This window comes from Cynocephalus volans, chromosome 1 (genome assembly GCF_027409185.1).
Source record: "Cynocephalus volans isolate mCynVol1 chromosome 1, mCynVol1.pri, whole genome shotgun sequence".
In the NCBI taxonomy this organism is placed as follows: domain Eukaryota; kingdom Metazoa; phylum Chordata; class Mammalia; order Dermoptera; family Cynocephalidae; genus Cynocephalus; species Cynocephalus volans.
This window is the reverse complement of record NC_084460.1, coordinates 282307618-282322561: the sequence shown is the minus strand read 5'-3', so window position 1 is coordinate 282322561 and position 14944 is coordinate 282307618. Positions and strand designations below refer to the sequence as shown.

Genomic DNA, 14944 nt, shown 5'->3' with positions numbered 1-14944 from the left:
GAATTAAAAGCCAGGATATATAACTTCAAAAGACCAGAGAAAATATATGGCCACTAATCCATTCCAGCAAAAATTTAAAAAGTCCCAATTCTGCCACTTAATTCATAAAATGGGGGTGGGGTGGGCAAAAAGGAGGTATAAAAAACCCAGAGAAGATGACAGAAGGTAGAATAAAAAATACAAGTGGTATAATATTCCATACTAAAAGACAAAACTTTCAGAAAAGGTCATAAAATAAAATATAAGTATGTGCTGTTTATATGAGTCATGTCTACAAAAAGGTCTTACTGAAAGGTTGAAAGTTAAAGATATCTGGGAGTGGAAAAACTCCAATTTTGTTTTTACTCAAGATTGCCTTGGCTGTTTTGGCAAAATTTGAGTCAGCTTGTCAATTTTCACAAAAATTTACCTGTTTGGATTTTGCTTAGAATTAAGTTTAACCAGCAGATCGACTTGAGAGAATTGACATCCTTACAACATTGTTTTCCAGTCCATGGAGATGATATATCTATCTATCCCTTCAGTTAAACAGGTCTTTAATTTCTCTCAAGAATGTTTCTTTTTTTTCCTTTGTTTCGTTGTTTTCAATGTAAAGGTTCTGCACATCTTTTGACTTATCTACTTCTAGCCACCTGATTTCTTATGTTATTATAAACTATGCATTTTGAAATTTCATTTTCTATTTATTGTTGTATATACAGAAACATGATTAAATTTTTGGGTATAATGATTTTGTATTCTGTGGCTTTGCTAAATTCACTTACTAATTCTAAGAGTTTGTAGAACTTTTGGATTATCTATGTACACAAACATGTCATCAAATACTGAGGCGTTTTATTCATTTCCTTTACAATCCTTTTATTTTCTTGGCTTATCACTCTGACTGGGATAATGACAAATGAAGGTGTGATAGTGGACATCCTTGTTTCATTCCTCATATTATGGAGAATGGTTTCAATACTTTATCAAGAGGTTTACTGAAGGGTTTCTGTTGATACTTTTTATTAGATTAAGGGTGTGCCATCCTATTCCTGGTTTTTTCTTTTTAAATCATGAATAGGTGTTGAATTTTTAGTGTTCTTTTCAGCACTTATTTAGATGATTGTGTAATTTTTCTCCTTTTATGTGAATTGCACTGATTGGTTTTCAAGTATTGACTCAATCTTGTATTTTTGCAATAAACCCAAATTAGGTTTGATGCATTATCATTTTTGTATATTGCTAGATTTGTCTGGGAATTTCATGTGTACATTCATGGAAGAGGTTCGCCCCTGGTTTTCCTTTCTTGTGTTCATGACGGGTTTTTTTTTTTTCTTAAAAAGATGACCGGTAAGGGGATCTCAACCCTTGGCTTGGTGTTGTCAGCACCATGCTCAGCCAGTGAGCAAACCGGCCATCCCTATATAGGATCCGAACCCGTGGCCTTGGTGTTATCAGCACCGCACTCTACCGAGTGAGCCACGGGCCGGCCCTCATGACGGGTTTTGGTGGGTGGATTATGCTAACTACAAAAGTGAATTGGGATCTGTTCCCTTTTTCTATTCTCTGGAAGTTCATGTAAGATTGGTGACTGTAAGATGTGTGATGTACCTTCTTCCATGTCTAATATTGTTTTTCCTATCAGCCTGCTAGGGTCTATCAATTTTACTAATGTTTTCAAGGGAATGATTTTTCTTCGTTGATTTTATTATACATTTGTTTTCTATTTCACTGACTTTTGCTTTTTTAAAAATGTATTCTTCTATTTAATTTGCTATTCTTTTCCAGTTTTTTGATATGAAAACTTAGATTACTGACTGTATTAGTCACTTTTTGTTGCTTATAACACAATACATTGAATTGGGTGATTTATAAAGAAAAATGAAATTTACTGCTTACAGTTTCTGAGGCTGGGAAGTCCAGCGCCCACCCATCTGGTGGTGGCAAGTGACCCAGGGGTCTCACATTGCAAGACGGTGGAAGCAGAGAGAGCAGTGACAGACTTTCCTCTCCTTTTAAAGCCCTCAGAACCATGCCCCTGACCACCATTTTTAATCCATTCACTACTGCATGGTCCTAAAATCCAATGACCACTTCAGGGCTCCACCTTTCAATTACCATAATAGGATTTCCCATCCTCTTAACAGTCACAGTGGGGGCCAAGTTTCTAATATACAAAACTTGGGAGACAACTCAAGCCTCAGTGAGTTTTGGGGGGACATAATTCAACCCACTACACTGACTTTTAGCCTTTCTTCTTTTGTACTGTGAATTTTAAAGCACTACTTTAGCTGCATACCACAGGTTCTGATATGCCATGTCTTTATTATCATTTAAATCAAAATATCTTATTTCCTTCATGATTTCTTTTTTGACCCATGGATTTTTTTAGAACTGCACTGCCTAAATTTTAAACAAGGACTTTCCAGTTCTTTTTCCTAGCTTAATCCCACTGTGGCCAGAGACTGTTCTATTAATTTTTTTGAAAATTTTTGAGGCTTGCTTGATGGTCCAGCTATGATCAATTCTGGTAAATGCTTCACATTCAATTAAAAAGAATATGTATACTGTTGGTTAAGAGTGTGGTGTTCTATATATGTCAATTAAGCTAGGTTTGTTGTGTTACTCAAATATGCTGCTTGTCATATTCTGCTTTTGAAATAAATGTATTAAAATATTTTCCCCCAAATTAAATTCCACTGTGTATCAGGAAACAAAAATCTCATTTCATTCTATGGTTTTCTATTCTAAATGTTTTCCTTGGGTTTCTGATACCAACAACTTTGTATATCCCCCTTTTCTTAGCCTTTGAGCAGCAAGAATAGTGAGCAGAGGAGTCACATGTAGACAGTAAGGAAGGCACGCTCTGAAGGCTACCAATGCCTCACCTTGTCCTGTTCTACCACTGAAACAGTCAAAGGCCTTCCAAAGCTCTTGTAAAAAAGAAAATCAAGCTGGAAGCAGGGGCTGGATGGGTTTTACTGAGAGCCAGGCAAGGAAACAACTCTGGAGATGTGCTCCAAGCCCTGAACTGCACAGGAGATGAAAATTTAAAAGTCCATGATAAAATGTTTCAAGCACTACCTCTTCATGTACAGAAGTCCCTCCCTCCCGCACTGGCACTAAGCTCTGGCCACTACAGCCAGGAGTGATGATCTGTCCCAGCAAGAGATACTTTTTCTGGTAAGGGGCACCATCCCAGCCTCCCAAACAGCTCTCATATATCAGTTGGAATCTCCCAAAGGACCTGTCCACAAAGGAACCATCACTGCCCTCTTGGCAGGGCAGCATGTGTGTGGGTGGAAAGAGGATAGAGGCAGGCTTGATAAGAACCACCTGATCAAAGTGCCTAGATATCTCTATACTGACAGAATAAAATATCCAGTTTAAAGAAAAAAATATTTTTACAAAAACAGAAGCATGTTTTATTTCAATCCTGTTGAGGGAGTGAGGCATGGAAAACACAAAATAGGGGAAGGATCTCTTTATATAATACATACAACATTGGGATCAACTACAAGGAATAATACCCATTCCACCCCTCCCCCACCAACTCTTATGTGGGTTCCAAGGCCAGCTGAGAATAGATGGGACAAGAATTAAGACACTACTGGCACATAACATGGCCAATGCACCAAAAGATGGAGAAAGAATTTCCCAGGGAGCAAGGTCCTGGGCCTCAGCTGCTTCTCCAGTGGAGGGGGAATGAGAAACTTTGGCTCAGCAGGAAGGCGGTTGTCAAAACTCGGGGTTACCCTAGCTGGACTCTCCAGATCAGGCTATGGGCTGAAGGGAGTCAAGATATCTATCCAGTCCATGTTCTCTGCTTTCTCCAAGACCTCTTCAGCCTTGAGATTGAGAGCTGGATTGTTTCTCCTTTTCATTTTGGAATGCAAGGGAGTAAGTGCTTATTCTACCCTTCCTACATCTAGGCTACTTAATTACTACTTTCTTGGCTCTAAAGAGACAGAAGCCAACTAACAAGGCCGGCTCCCTTTGTGAAAGTCGGCTTGAAAGAGCCCTTGTGTTGGCAAAACTGCCTCTGCAAAAGTTTCTCTGATTCTGCCCCTTACAGACCCTCCCCAAACTTGTCAGACACCTTGAATTGTGTGAGATGTGGACAGAAAAGACTTGGTCCTTCTCTAGAGTTGGATTAGCAATCCCATATTTGATTAGAGATGAAGATGAGAAAGACAGCAGGTGTAAGGACTGGGGAAAAGCAAGGCAGTTTACACTAGGTTAGAGATTCAAACCTGTGAATTGTGAACAGAGCCATCTAAAGCTCCAGAGAAGGAAAGGGAATTCTCTGACACAATATAAACAAGTGAAAAATATTTTAGTGGCAACCCTGTAATTCCCATAGGCCAAAAGAGAATGTGTAAAAAAAAAAAAAAAAGAATCAGTGAGCAAGCAGAGTCCAGCCCTCTATCTTAAATCTGAATAAAAGGAACTTATTCAGCTAACACTGCTTCAAGTGCAATCATGAAGACAGATGGAGCTGCTGAAATTCACACTAAAACAAAGAATGGAACCAAGTAGCCTGTCACCTTAATCCCAGGCACCTCCCTTTTAAAAGTCATCCAGAAAATATCTTTGAGGACGGGTTGAAGGTGAAGTCTACCATCGCCCCTCCTCCCCCAATACAATACTCTTTCAGGACAGTCCAATGAATTAGGAAGTCTGTTTTAAGTTTAATAGGAGGGAAGTGAAAAAAGGAAAAGAACTGAGATTTGGAAAAGCTAGAAGCTAAAGCTAGAAACAAGGTTAAGGTTCTTGTGGCATCCGGGACTGGGAGGACAAGAATGGGGGAAGGGAAACAGGCGGTGGGGTCCTGCTGTCCTTTGGCTTTACATCTTTCCCCCGTCTCCCATTCGTCCCAACAGTTTGATGCCACCATTGGCCTGCCAGAGGGGGATGTAATGCCCAGACCAACTTTTTATTGAGCTTATGCAGCTAACAGACTTGTAAACAGTGCCAAATGACAAAGTTTTGCTGAATATTACAGCTTGTGTCCACTAAACACACCTCTCTCTGAGATTTAAAACAAAAACCAAAGTAAACAAATACTGAGAGAGAGAATGAAGAGACACATCTTGAGTCTTCCAGGAAGGCAAAATAAAAAACGCCACACGGCTTGGTCCCAGGCGTTCACCATGCCTAGAGTGCTGTTGCTATCACCACTGTCTCCTCTCCCTGCCAGTGGCTAGGTAGAGGTGGGGAAGAAGGATCATCTTGGACATGCTGCAAATACAGCATTTGCTGGTGTTGACACCTCCTGGGGCTGTGGTGGCAGACTGCTGTGTCAGGAGCCCATTTCCTGGGAGTAGCAGAGGAAGCCCAGGTCCTCAAGGCAGCCTGAGATGGCAGCCCATACACCTCAGCAGGGGAACTTTGCCCCTTTTCTCCAGTGCAGTTCAGCATTGAGGTTGTCTATTCCCGGTTGGCGATAAAACCTGAGCTGTTTCCTCATAGGTTCTCCCTCCCTTCCCCAACTTGGGGGAGTAGTGGGAGGGGACTAGGGGATCACTGAGGGGGCAAGGGGATACCCCGAGGATCGGTGACCTGGCCCTCTTGCAGGTTCTTCACCAGTTGTGCAAGCCAGCGTTTCGTGGTGGTGTCATCTTTTAGCACCTGGGCGAAGGTTGTGTCCTTCAGCTGGTCAGGGAGGCACTGCCTGAGTGCTTCACGTGCCCTACATCAGAAACAAACAAACCAACCGGGGAGACCAACAAATAAACCTACATTTTGGGTACAGAAAAGAGCCCCTTTCTTAGACATAAATATACAGAATCCTGGGAATCTATAGTTCTGTCAAGTTACACTAAAAAGCCATTAAAATTCTCTAAAGCTTACATTAGACAAAGGTTCAGAGATCTACAGGATCTGTACTCTGCAACATTTTCAGAATGATGCCCCAACAGAGTTTCATGAAAAAGCAAAATGGACTAAAACAGTGCAATAGTTTACTCCAATTCAAACTGCATTCTGATTTATTACAGTAAATACTGTCAAAATACACATGTTGGAAACATATAGGTTATAGTTAAATGAAATATTTTAAAAATCAGTACACTAACAGGGGATATGACCTCACTTACAGTATGATAAATTAAATTTAATTCGATACTAACTTATCAGTTTATGTCTTTACAGAAATTGCTCCAGTTTTATAAAAACCTTAGTAAGAAATGAGCAGTAAAAACAAAACTTTGGTAGCAGCATTATCAGATAAACTTTTAAATGTTTCATTTTCTTTGAAAAGATGACCAGCAGAGAGTCAAATCTGAAAACCTAAAAAAGGTAAACATTAACTATTTACAAGGCTATTTTAAACAAACTTAGAGCTTTTGTATTCAGGCTAGTTTTATTTGTACAAGTAGAATTTTAAGTAAACACATTTTCAAACTTTGTTGAAAACAGGAACCACTGAAGAAGAGGACAAAATGGTCAAAGAAATAGGCAGAACTTGAAAAACCTCAGTGGGAGGAGACTGAGTTCACATTAAATCAAGTTATAACCATTCCTAGGAATACAGAAATCACTCCATTATGTGGTTTAGCAGAATTTGAGCAAGTGGCTTTCAGCATGAATTATGAATTAACAAAGCAAAAGGTCAAACATTTCTAAAATGTATTATATCTACAATGTATGATTTCTGGCAGAAAGATTATGAATAAAAGGAGATAGAATAATTAGCTCAAGGACCTTACAGGAACCAAGGAGAGAAATGGAAATAAAATTCAAGAGCCTTCTGGGCTGTGTTCCTTTCTAAGAGATCTCTGAAAGTATTCTTCTCTTTTTGAACACTTGGAGTAGAAACAGAAAGCTCAAGCCACAGCAGTAACGCTTCATAAAGCTTCTCTTGAAATTATCTAGACTCTCTGGAATTTCAGAGTAGAACAGACAGTTACAGTGAGAAGATACAACTCTGATGAATTTTTAAATTCAGCTCTTCAGATTTTAAAAGGAACTTAAGTTCTGTACCAGACAAACTAAATACAATTATATTGCTTCCCTGTCCTAGCTACACCAAGAGATTGAGAAACCACTTAGCAGATTATTTCCCTAAAGTCCTATAAATCCTGTACATGTTTACCTGGGATTGTCTGAAAGTCGAAGGTAACATCTCACTACATGCTTCAGCAGACGGGCAGAAGGCTCTTTGGATAGCTGCAGGACCATCTTACCCTGTTTCCCCCCAAATAGGGGGAAGGGTAAGAAAAACAAAACAAAACAAAACACAGAACACAAAATAATTCTAATTGGCATCAGAGATCAGATAGTCCAAGAATCATTGTACCAGGTTCCAGAATTATTATTTTTAGTTAGAAGACTAAAGCTGCTCAGTGCCAATTGCAGAGGGACCATGCTCTGTAATCAGAAGTAGTTTGTTTGGGGGTAGATGAAAGAACTCACCAAGATCATGGCCACATGGGAGAAACGCTCATATGTCTGACATATGTAAGCCAAACCAGTGTCATCTAAGAGGATCTTCTGGAGGATGAATGTGGCAACCTGGAGTAAAACAAAATTGAGTTCAAAAAATTGCTCACACTTGTCTTCCGATTGTCTACTCAGCAATCAGAAAATTGAGCAAGCAGAGACCCTTGTATATTATTTACTCTACCACATATACAATAATACCAAAAAAAAAAGAAAAAAGAAAAATTACCACACTGAACATTACTATGTGCCAGAATTTTTTCTAAAGGCTTTACATGCCTTATTTTCACAATAAACCTGTGATGTATGTGATGTTATTGTCCTCATTTTACATAAAAGGGTAGGTTCCGGATAATAGTCAGATTCTTAGAAATTCAGAGACTTTCTCAGTTATTAAATACCTACTATGCACCTGGTATAACTGCTAATCAATAATATTCCAGGTTAAGGTCTCAAGTGACAAAGCTACTAAGTGTCAGAGCTGAGATCCAAGCCTCGTTTGAATACCAGAGCCTACTGTCTTTTCTGTGGGCCAAGGTGATTTTAGAAATTCATCTATGTCTCAAATCTTCCAAACGAGGTAAGTAAGGACTTTCCTGTTCATAAAAGAGCTTTAAGAAATTAGATTTTAAAGCTTCCCTTTGACAATTACCCCAACAGAAATAAACAAAATCCTGGTTGTGAAGATTTTATCTAGCCTCAATTTTCCTCTCAATTTAAGCTCATTACATAGAAGGCATTTTAAAATACAAGTTTAATATCAGGCAATTGTAATGATTCTCTTCCTTGGCTGCTCATCAGAACCAATTGTGGGAATTAATTTACTATTTTACTGGGGTATAACATTGTGCTAGCCTGAAATGGCCCTCAAAGATGTTCAGTTCCTAATCACCAGACCCTGTGAATGTCACCTTATATGGAGATAAAGTGCAGACGTGATTAAGTTAAGAATCTTGAGATGGGGAGATTAGCCTGGATTATCCACGTGGGCCCTAACTATAGTCACACATAACTTTATAAAAGGGAGGTCGATGGGCCGAGCCCGTGGCGCACTCGGGAGAGTGCGGCGCTGGGAGCGCGGCGACACTCCTGCCGCGGGTTCGGATCCTATATAGGACTGGCCGGTGCACTCACTGGCTGAGTGCCGGTCACGAAAAAGACGAAAAAAAACCCAAAACAAACAAACAAAAAAATAAATAAATAAATAAAATAAAAGGGAGGTCGAGAGAGATTTGACCACAAAGGAGAAGGCAATTTGACAAGCAGAGAGATTTGAACATGATACACTGCTGGCTCTGAAGATGGAGGAGGGGGCCATGAGCCAAGGAATGCAAAAAATGTAGTTCTAGAAGCTGGAAAAGACAAGGAAAGGAATTCTCCTTTATGACCTCCACAGAGAGCATGACCCTACTGACAACTTGACTTGGCTTGGTGAAACTAATTAGAACTTGTGGCTTCCAGAACTGTAAGAGAATAAATTTGAATTATTTTAAGCCACCAAGCTTATGGTAATCTGTTATAGCATCAATAGGAGACTAAAACAAACATATACACAATGAAATGTGTAAATTGCACTAAATTTAAGTGTACCCCGATGAATTTTTACCTATGTCCATATTTGTATATTGTAACCAGATTAAAATACAGAACATTTCCAGCAACTCAGAATTACAGTGTTCCTTTGTACCTTTTCCCAGTCAATATCCTTCCCTCAGAGGTAACCACTATTCTAACTTCTTGCCAATAATTGGCTTTGCCTGGTTTTTTTTGTTTTTGGTAAAGCAAGGAATGCTTTACTTAGAGAGCTTATGTATAAGGGAGACAGCTATAGGGAAGCTGGCTCTCTGAGGGAAGCTGTTCAGGGTTCTTTACAGGGCAAGGGGTAAGGGCCAGCATCATCATCTATGCCTCTGGAGGTGGTCTGTTCTGTTCTTCCTGGGTGCACCAGGTACACATGCTCAATTAGGGCTTTGGTCCTTGCACTTGCTCAGTAGGTCCAAGACGGTGGTGTTGCTCATTACTGCCACCCCAGGAGGGTAGTTGTAGTGGTCACCTTGAAGCTTTGTGTGCAGTGAGAGTTGGGCTGACTGTGTAGGTGAAGTTTACAGTTTAAAAAAGTTGCTTATCTTAGTTTGTGAAAATAGGTAGCTGGCTGGTTAGCTCAGCTGGTTAGAGCACAGCCTTATAACACCAAGGTCATGGGGTCAGATCCCCATACCAGCTAGCCACCCAAGAAAAAGAAAGAATTAGTTTGTGCAAATAGTTTATCTGGGTGTGCTGGATTCTTTGAAAATAGGGGTGAGGGACTGAACTGAGGGGCCAAGTCCCATCCCTATTCTGTCTCATTCTTCTTTTTTTTTTTTTTTTTTTAAAAGATGACCGGTAAGGGGATCTTAACCCTTGACTTGGTGTTGTCAGCCACACTCAGCCAGTGAGCGAACCGGCCATCCGTATATGGGATCCGAACCCGTGGCCTTGGTGTTATCAGCACCACACTCTCCCGAGTGAGCCACGGGCCGGCCCCTGTCTCATTCTTCTGAAACTACATCTTGCTGTGGCTTTGCCTGTTCTTGCACTTCACATAAATAAAATCATACAGTATGAACTCATGTTTGACTTCTTTTGCTCAACATAATGCCTGTGAATCATCCATGTTGTATACACCAGCAATTCATACTTTTTAATTAACGTATAGTTTTTGTTTTGTGACTATACTACAATTTACTTATCCCTTACAAGTAAAGCTGTTATAAACATTCCTAACCATGTTTTGATGTACATGAGAGCTCATTTCTCTTGAATATATACCTAGGAGTGGGACTGCTGGGTCATAGGGTAGGATTATGTTTAACTTTAGTGAATACTGCTTAACAGCTTTCCAAAATAATTATACTATACACTCACCTAGGAGGATTTTTAAAAAACAAAACCAAACCACAATGCCCAGACTTTATCACCCTGGAGAATGATACAGTAGGTCAGAGATGGGACTTGGACATCTGTAGTTTTAAAACTACTTCACAAGTAATTATGTCACACAGCCCTGATTGAGGACCTCTCCTTTACTGGGTGCCTACTATAGGCAAGGTGTTATGTTAAGTTTTGTACATGAAAAGTGAGCATGATAAGGTCCTTGCTTGTGTGCAGCAAAGACAGACAAGCCAGGAACTACTAACTATAAAAGGCAGGATATCAGAGGTATTTTAGTTGAGGCATAAAGACCAATGGAAACCTATAGACAGGATGGATTAATTCCAGTTTTGGACAAGGAATGGAAACAGGGAAGGGATCATTAGGATGGGGGTTCTATTATAGAAAATTAGGAAGGGCTGGCCCGTGGCTCACTCAGGAGAGTGCGGTGCTGATAACACCAAGGCCCCGGGTTCGGATCCCATATACGGATGGCCGGTTAGCTCACTGGCTGAGCGTGGTGCTGACAACACCAAGTCAAGGGTTAAGATCCCCTTACCGGTCATCTTTTAAAAAAAAAAAAAAGAAAATTAGGAAAATACAGATAAGAAAAAAAAGTTAAATTCTATAATCCCACTATTCCAAAGAAAATATAATTTCTTGAGTAAGAATTCACCCAGTCTTTTTTTTCAACATAAAAATCTAATCATAGTCTATATATTACTATATATTTATTTAACTTATCTTAAATATCTTTCCATGTCTCTCTCTCTATATATACAGTAAATATATATTAATAGCTGCACAGTATTCCATTATATGGATATACTACAAATTATTTAATCACTTACTGCTATTCAATTACATTATTTCTAATATTTCAGTATTATATACACTGCAGCAATATATATTGTTATTGCTATATATTTATGCATTCAAAATTATATCCTTAGTATCTCTAGAAGTAAAGCACTGAAAAAAAGCACAAACAAAATTTTAAAATTTCTGATTCCTAAAAGTGGTCTATGAGGATTCCAAGTCCCCAAATGCTCACAAAATTAGGTATAGAAGCTCTTCTACTTGTGAACTTAGAATTTATAAATACTCATAGATATGAACAAAGCTATGCAAAAACTACTTCAATGCTATCAACTTTCAGTGATAATGTGCAGTCACTTTTTATCAATAAGAGAAAAGCAGTGAGAAGATGGAAAGTGCTGATAGGAAGAGATATACAATTTCAATGCAAACAAAGGGGATTAAAAAGATTGAAAGTTGAAAGCGATGGGAAAACAGTGAATGTTACAAGTAGCCATGTGAGGTACAGTTTGACACTTAGAAAATTCTGAAAGACAAAGAACAAATCACACAACTTGTGAGTCTCACTATCTGTGCCTGTGATCTCAGTAATAATCAAGCCAGAGACAAGAAGTGATTGTCGAAAACAGAAAAGCCTCTGAGTGAGTGGTTAGACAATGAGCATTAAAATGCCATATACCTATTAGCCTGACATTCAACTCAAGAGAAGGCTCTTAAAACTTTTTGTGTGTTTGGGATTGGGGGGGGGGATATATTCCTTTGGGAATCTGAAGAAAGCTATAAACTCAATGCTCAGAAAAATGACATATGAATAAAATTTTGCATGCAGATCACCAAGAAGCTCATCCAAAGAAACCAGGTTAAGAGCCCTTGTTCTATAGGTGGTACAGAACGCTTTTTTTGTTTGTTTGTTTCCTTTGGTAACTACCCAGGAAGGGGATATGAACCCTTGACCTGATAGAGAACCCTTATAACATTCTGAATAGAGGCAGGTTATCACTATTCAGAACTTGAAGAACATTTTTAGGGCGTAAGAGGTAACAGAGAAGAGCTGGTTACTATGTAATAATTTTAGTATTTTCTTCTATTTAAATGTACTTCATATCTTTTCTTTTCTTTTTTTTTTTGGTGGCTACTCAGTAGGGGGATCCAAACCCTTGACCTTACTGTAAACAACATTGTGTTCTAACCAACTGAGCTAACCAGCCTGTCCTATTTAAATATTCTAATACTTACACTAGGCCCACTTTAAGAAACCTTATTTACCCCAACTATTCCCTCCAAATTTTCTCTACTCTTTCCGGACACAAGATTTAAAATAAAATTTCTCCTCACTCTTGTAAAATAAAAATACTGAAAGACACAAAGCAAGACAAAAAACCTCTAGCATTTCCCCAGTACAATGGTTTTCATCATGTTACTTTCATGTCTTTTATATGACCAACATTAAAAGAAACTGATCCCAGAAATTTGTTTTAATATCTCCCAACTGAGACACATTGTCTTCGTTCTTCATTGTTTTCTTCCTACTACTTCATTTCTTACAATTCAACAATCTCCTGATACAGAATATATGCTCTAGAAATTTATTTGGAAGAGAACCACAATGTGGTCTTAGTGTATCTTGTTACAAACTCTCCGTAAAAGCCACAATAAGCTATAACACTTGAACTACTGTCTGTATAGCAATATTTATCTAAGTGGTGATTCCCAAATTACTCAGGAAAATAAGACTCAGGGCATAAGTAGCTTTCCTGAATCCCTTACTGTTATTCCAAAGGAGAAGGCAGAAACAAGGGGCAGGAAGGAGATTACTGAGTTTATTTTGTAGGAGTAGCATGCAGGATATTCTAAATGTTTTCCTAAATAATACATGCCATGTATAACTTTCCTAAAAAATACCAACATTTATATAGCTATTCTTGTAGCATAATATATCAGAACACGGTCAGTCAGATTGTTTGGGTTCAAATCTTAGCTCCATCATTTCTATGTGACTTTTGGCAAATTACTTAAGCCTTTGTTTCCTCATCTGTACTATGGAGATGACAGTTTTGAGAATCTGATGGAACAATGCATGTATAGTGCTTAAAATAACTGGCACATAAAAGGCACTTAGTAAATGCTGAGGTAGGAGGAGACTTGTTTTTTTTTTTATACCTGTTTGTACTATTTGAATCTTTTACTTTATGCATATGTTGCATATCTAAAATAGAAATTTAAAAAATCATTACATCTGCTTATATCCAACTCAGCCATAAAAATTCAGCAAATTAAAAAATTAATTCAATGTGATTAAGCACATTAGAGTAAGAGAAGTTGGATACTGCCAAAAATAGGCAGCAGTGTGGAAAAGTAGCCTTGAGAAAAATCAAGTGATATGAAACAAAAAGACAACAAAGATTAGAAGAAAAAAAGATAAATATGAAAGACAAAATAGTGTAACTGATGCTGCTAAAGCATGAGGCTAGAACAAATATAAGAGAAAAATTTAAAAATTAAGGAAAAAAAGAGACATGAGAATATGCTCTTCCCGAAAAAATTTAATACAAGATTATAAAATGAACTTCAAAAATAACAAAAGAAGCCTATAGATATCCACACAAAAAAGGCAAATTGACCTACAAAAGAAAAATATTACTCTGGCCTAAGACTTCACTGCAACATCCAAGACAATATAGCTATGGCAACAGAGTTCTGAGAGGGAAAAATAAGAATTCTATACCTAGTCATGCTGTCATTCATTGTTAAAGTGCACAGTAAGTAGAAGCCCAAGTACATATACTTGTTTATGCATAAAAAATGTCTAGAATAATACACTTTTGGCTTACCTGTGGAGTGAGATATGGGCTCAGAGAAAAGGAAGAAATTTAGTGTTTAACTTGATATCATTCTGAATGGTCTGGGGTTTTTAATGATCACTTTACAACGATTTTTTTTCAAAAGAAAAAATACTCATACAAGGTTCAAAAGCCTGAAAAGAGGCAGAAAATGATCCCAGGAACATAAAGAAGCAGTTCAAGAGCCAACACAATGTAGAACCTAAGTTAAAATCACATACTGTTTTAGAAAGTTCACTTCCAGATTCCATAATGCGCAAACACAAAGGGATAATTTCTGTTGTCAATAAAAAGTTGATTACTTCTTGCTCATCTGTTTTCACCAGGGCCCCTAAAGAAAATATAGACAAACAGGATCATTTTGGAGCCGGGATTTTCAGTTAAAATTAACTTCGTATTTTCATCCAGTGAGTTGTGGAATTTAAATAACAAAGAATACAAACTGTGGTTTGCATGTCAGGCAATCAGATTCACGTCTACGTTTAAAAAAAAAAAAGAAGAAGAAAAGCACAGGTTAATGTCATCAGTCAGCATGGAAAGATCAGGTACTATGTAGCAGTTTAGCCATCTAAATAATATGCCTATCACTCTTGGTAGATAACTTTACAATAATATCACCAATCTATTCTCCACTTATTTTAGGTAAGGGTGGTGAATTCTCCATCAGTATTAAAGCATATTCCCAGGTAGCAAAGAAACAGTGCCAGTCTGAATCCTACTTCACAATGTGTATAAACAAACATTAATCCTTGGTTATTTAATTGCCTCTTTCCCCAAAGAGCACAAACACTGTAAGGTATAGTTACGATTAAAAGTTACAAACAAGAAACAAACACATACCTGTATTCTAATCCTGGTTCCACAACTAGTTTTACTTAAATTTGATAAAGTTATTTCCCTTTGTAGCCCTCTGTTTCTTTTATCTATAAAGTGGATGATTTCTAAAATTCATC

The 14944-nt window shown here is 38.1% G+C and overlaps 1 protein-coding gene across 3 annotated transcripts in view; it reads right to left on the bottom strand.

The window, feature by feature from the left end:
* Nucleotides 1-3378: 3378 nt before the first annotated feature.
* Nucleotides 3379-14944, bottom strand: part of CNOT9 (CCR4-NOT transcription complex subunit 9) — a 28991-nt gene continuing 17425 nt past the window's right edge. The window contains exons 5-8 of one of the 3 annotated variants that reach the window (XM_063099864.1): nt 14213-14322; nt 7396-7494; nt 7076-7167; nt 3379-5671 (exon numbers count right to left, since the gene is read on the bottom strand). In XM_063099864.1, coding sequence (XP_062955934.1) covers nt 5503-5671; nt 7076-7167; nt 7396-7494; nt 14213-14322 — 470 coding nt within the window. In that variant the 3' untranslated portion in view covers nt 3379-5502. Of the gene's footprint in view, nt 5672-6190; nt 6271-6645; nt 6861-7075; nt 7168-7395; nt 7495-14212; nt 14323-14944 lie in introns of those variants that run through there. The other 2 variants (XM_063099884.1, XM_063099874.1) reach the window with 2 other exon arrangements.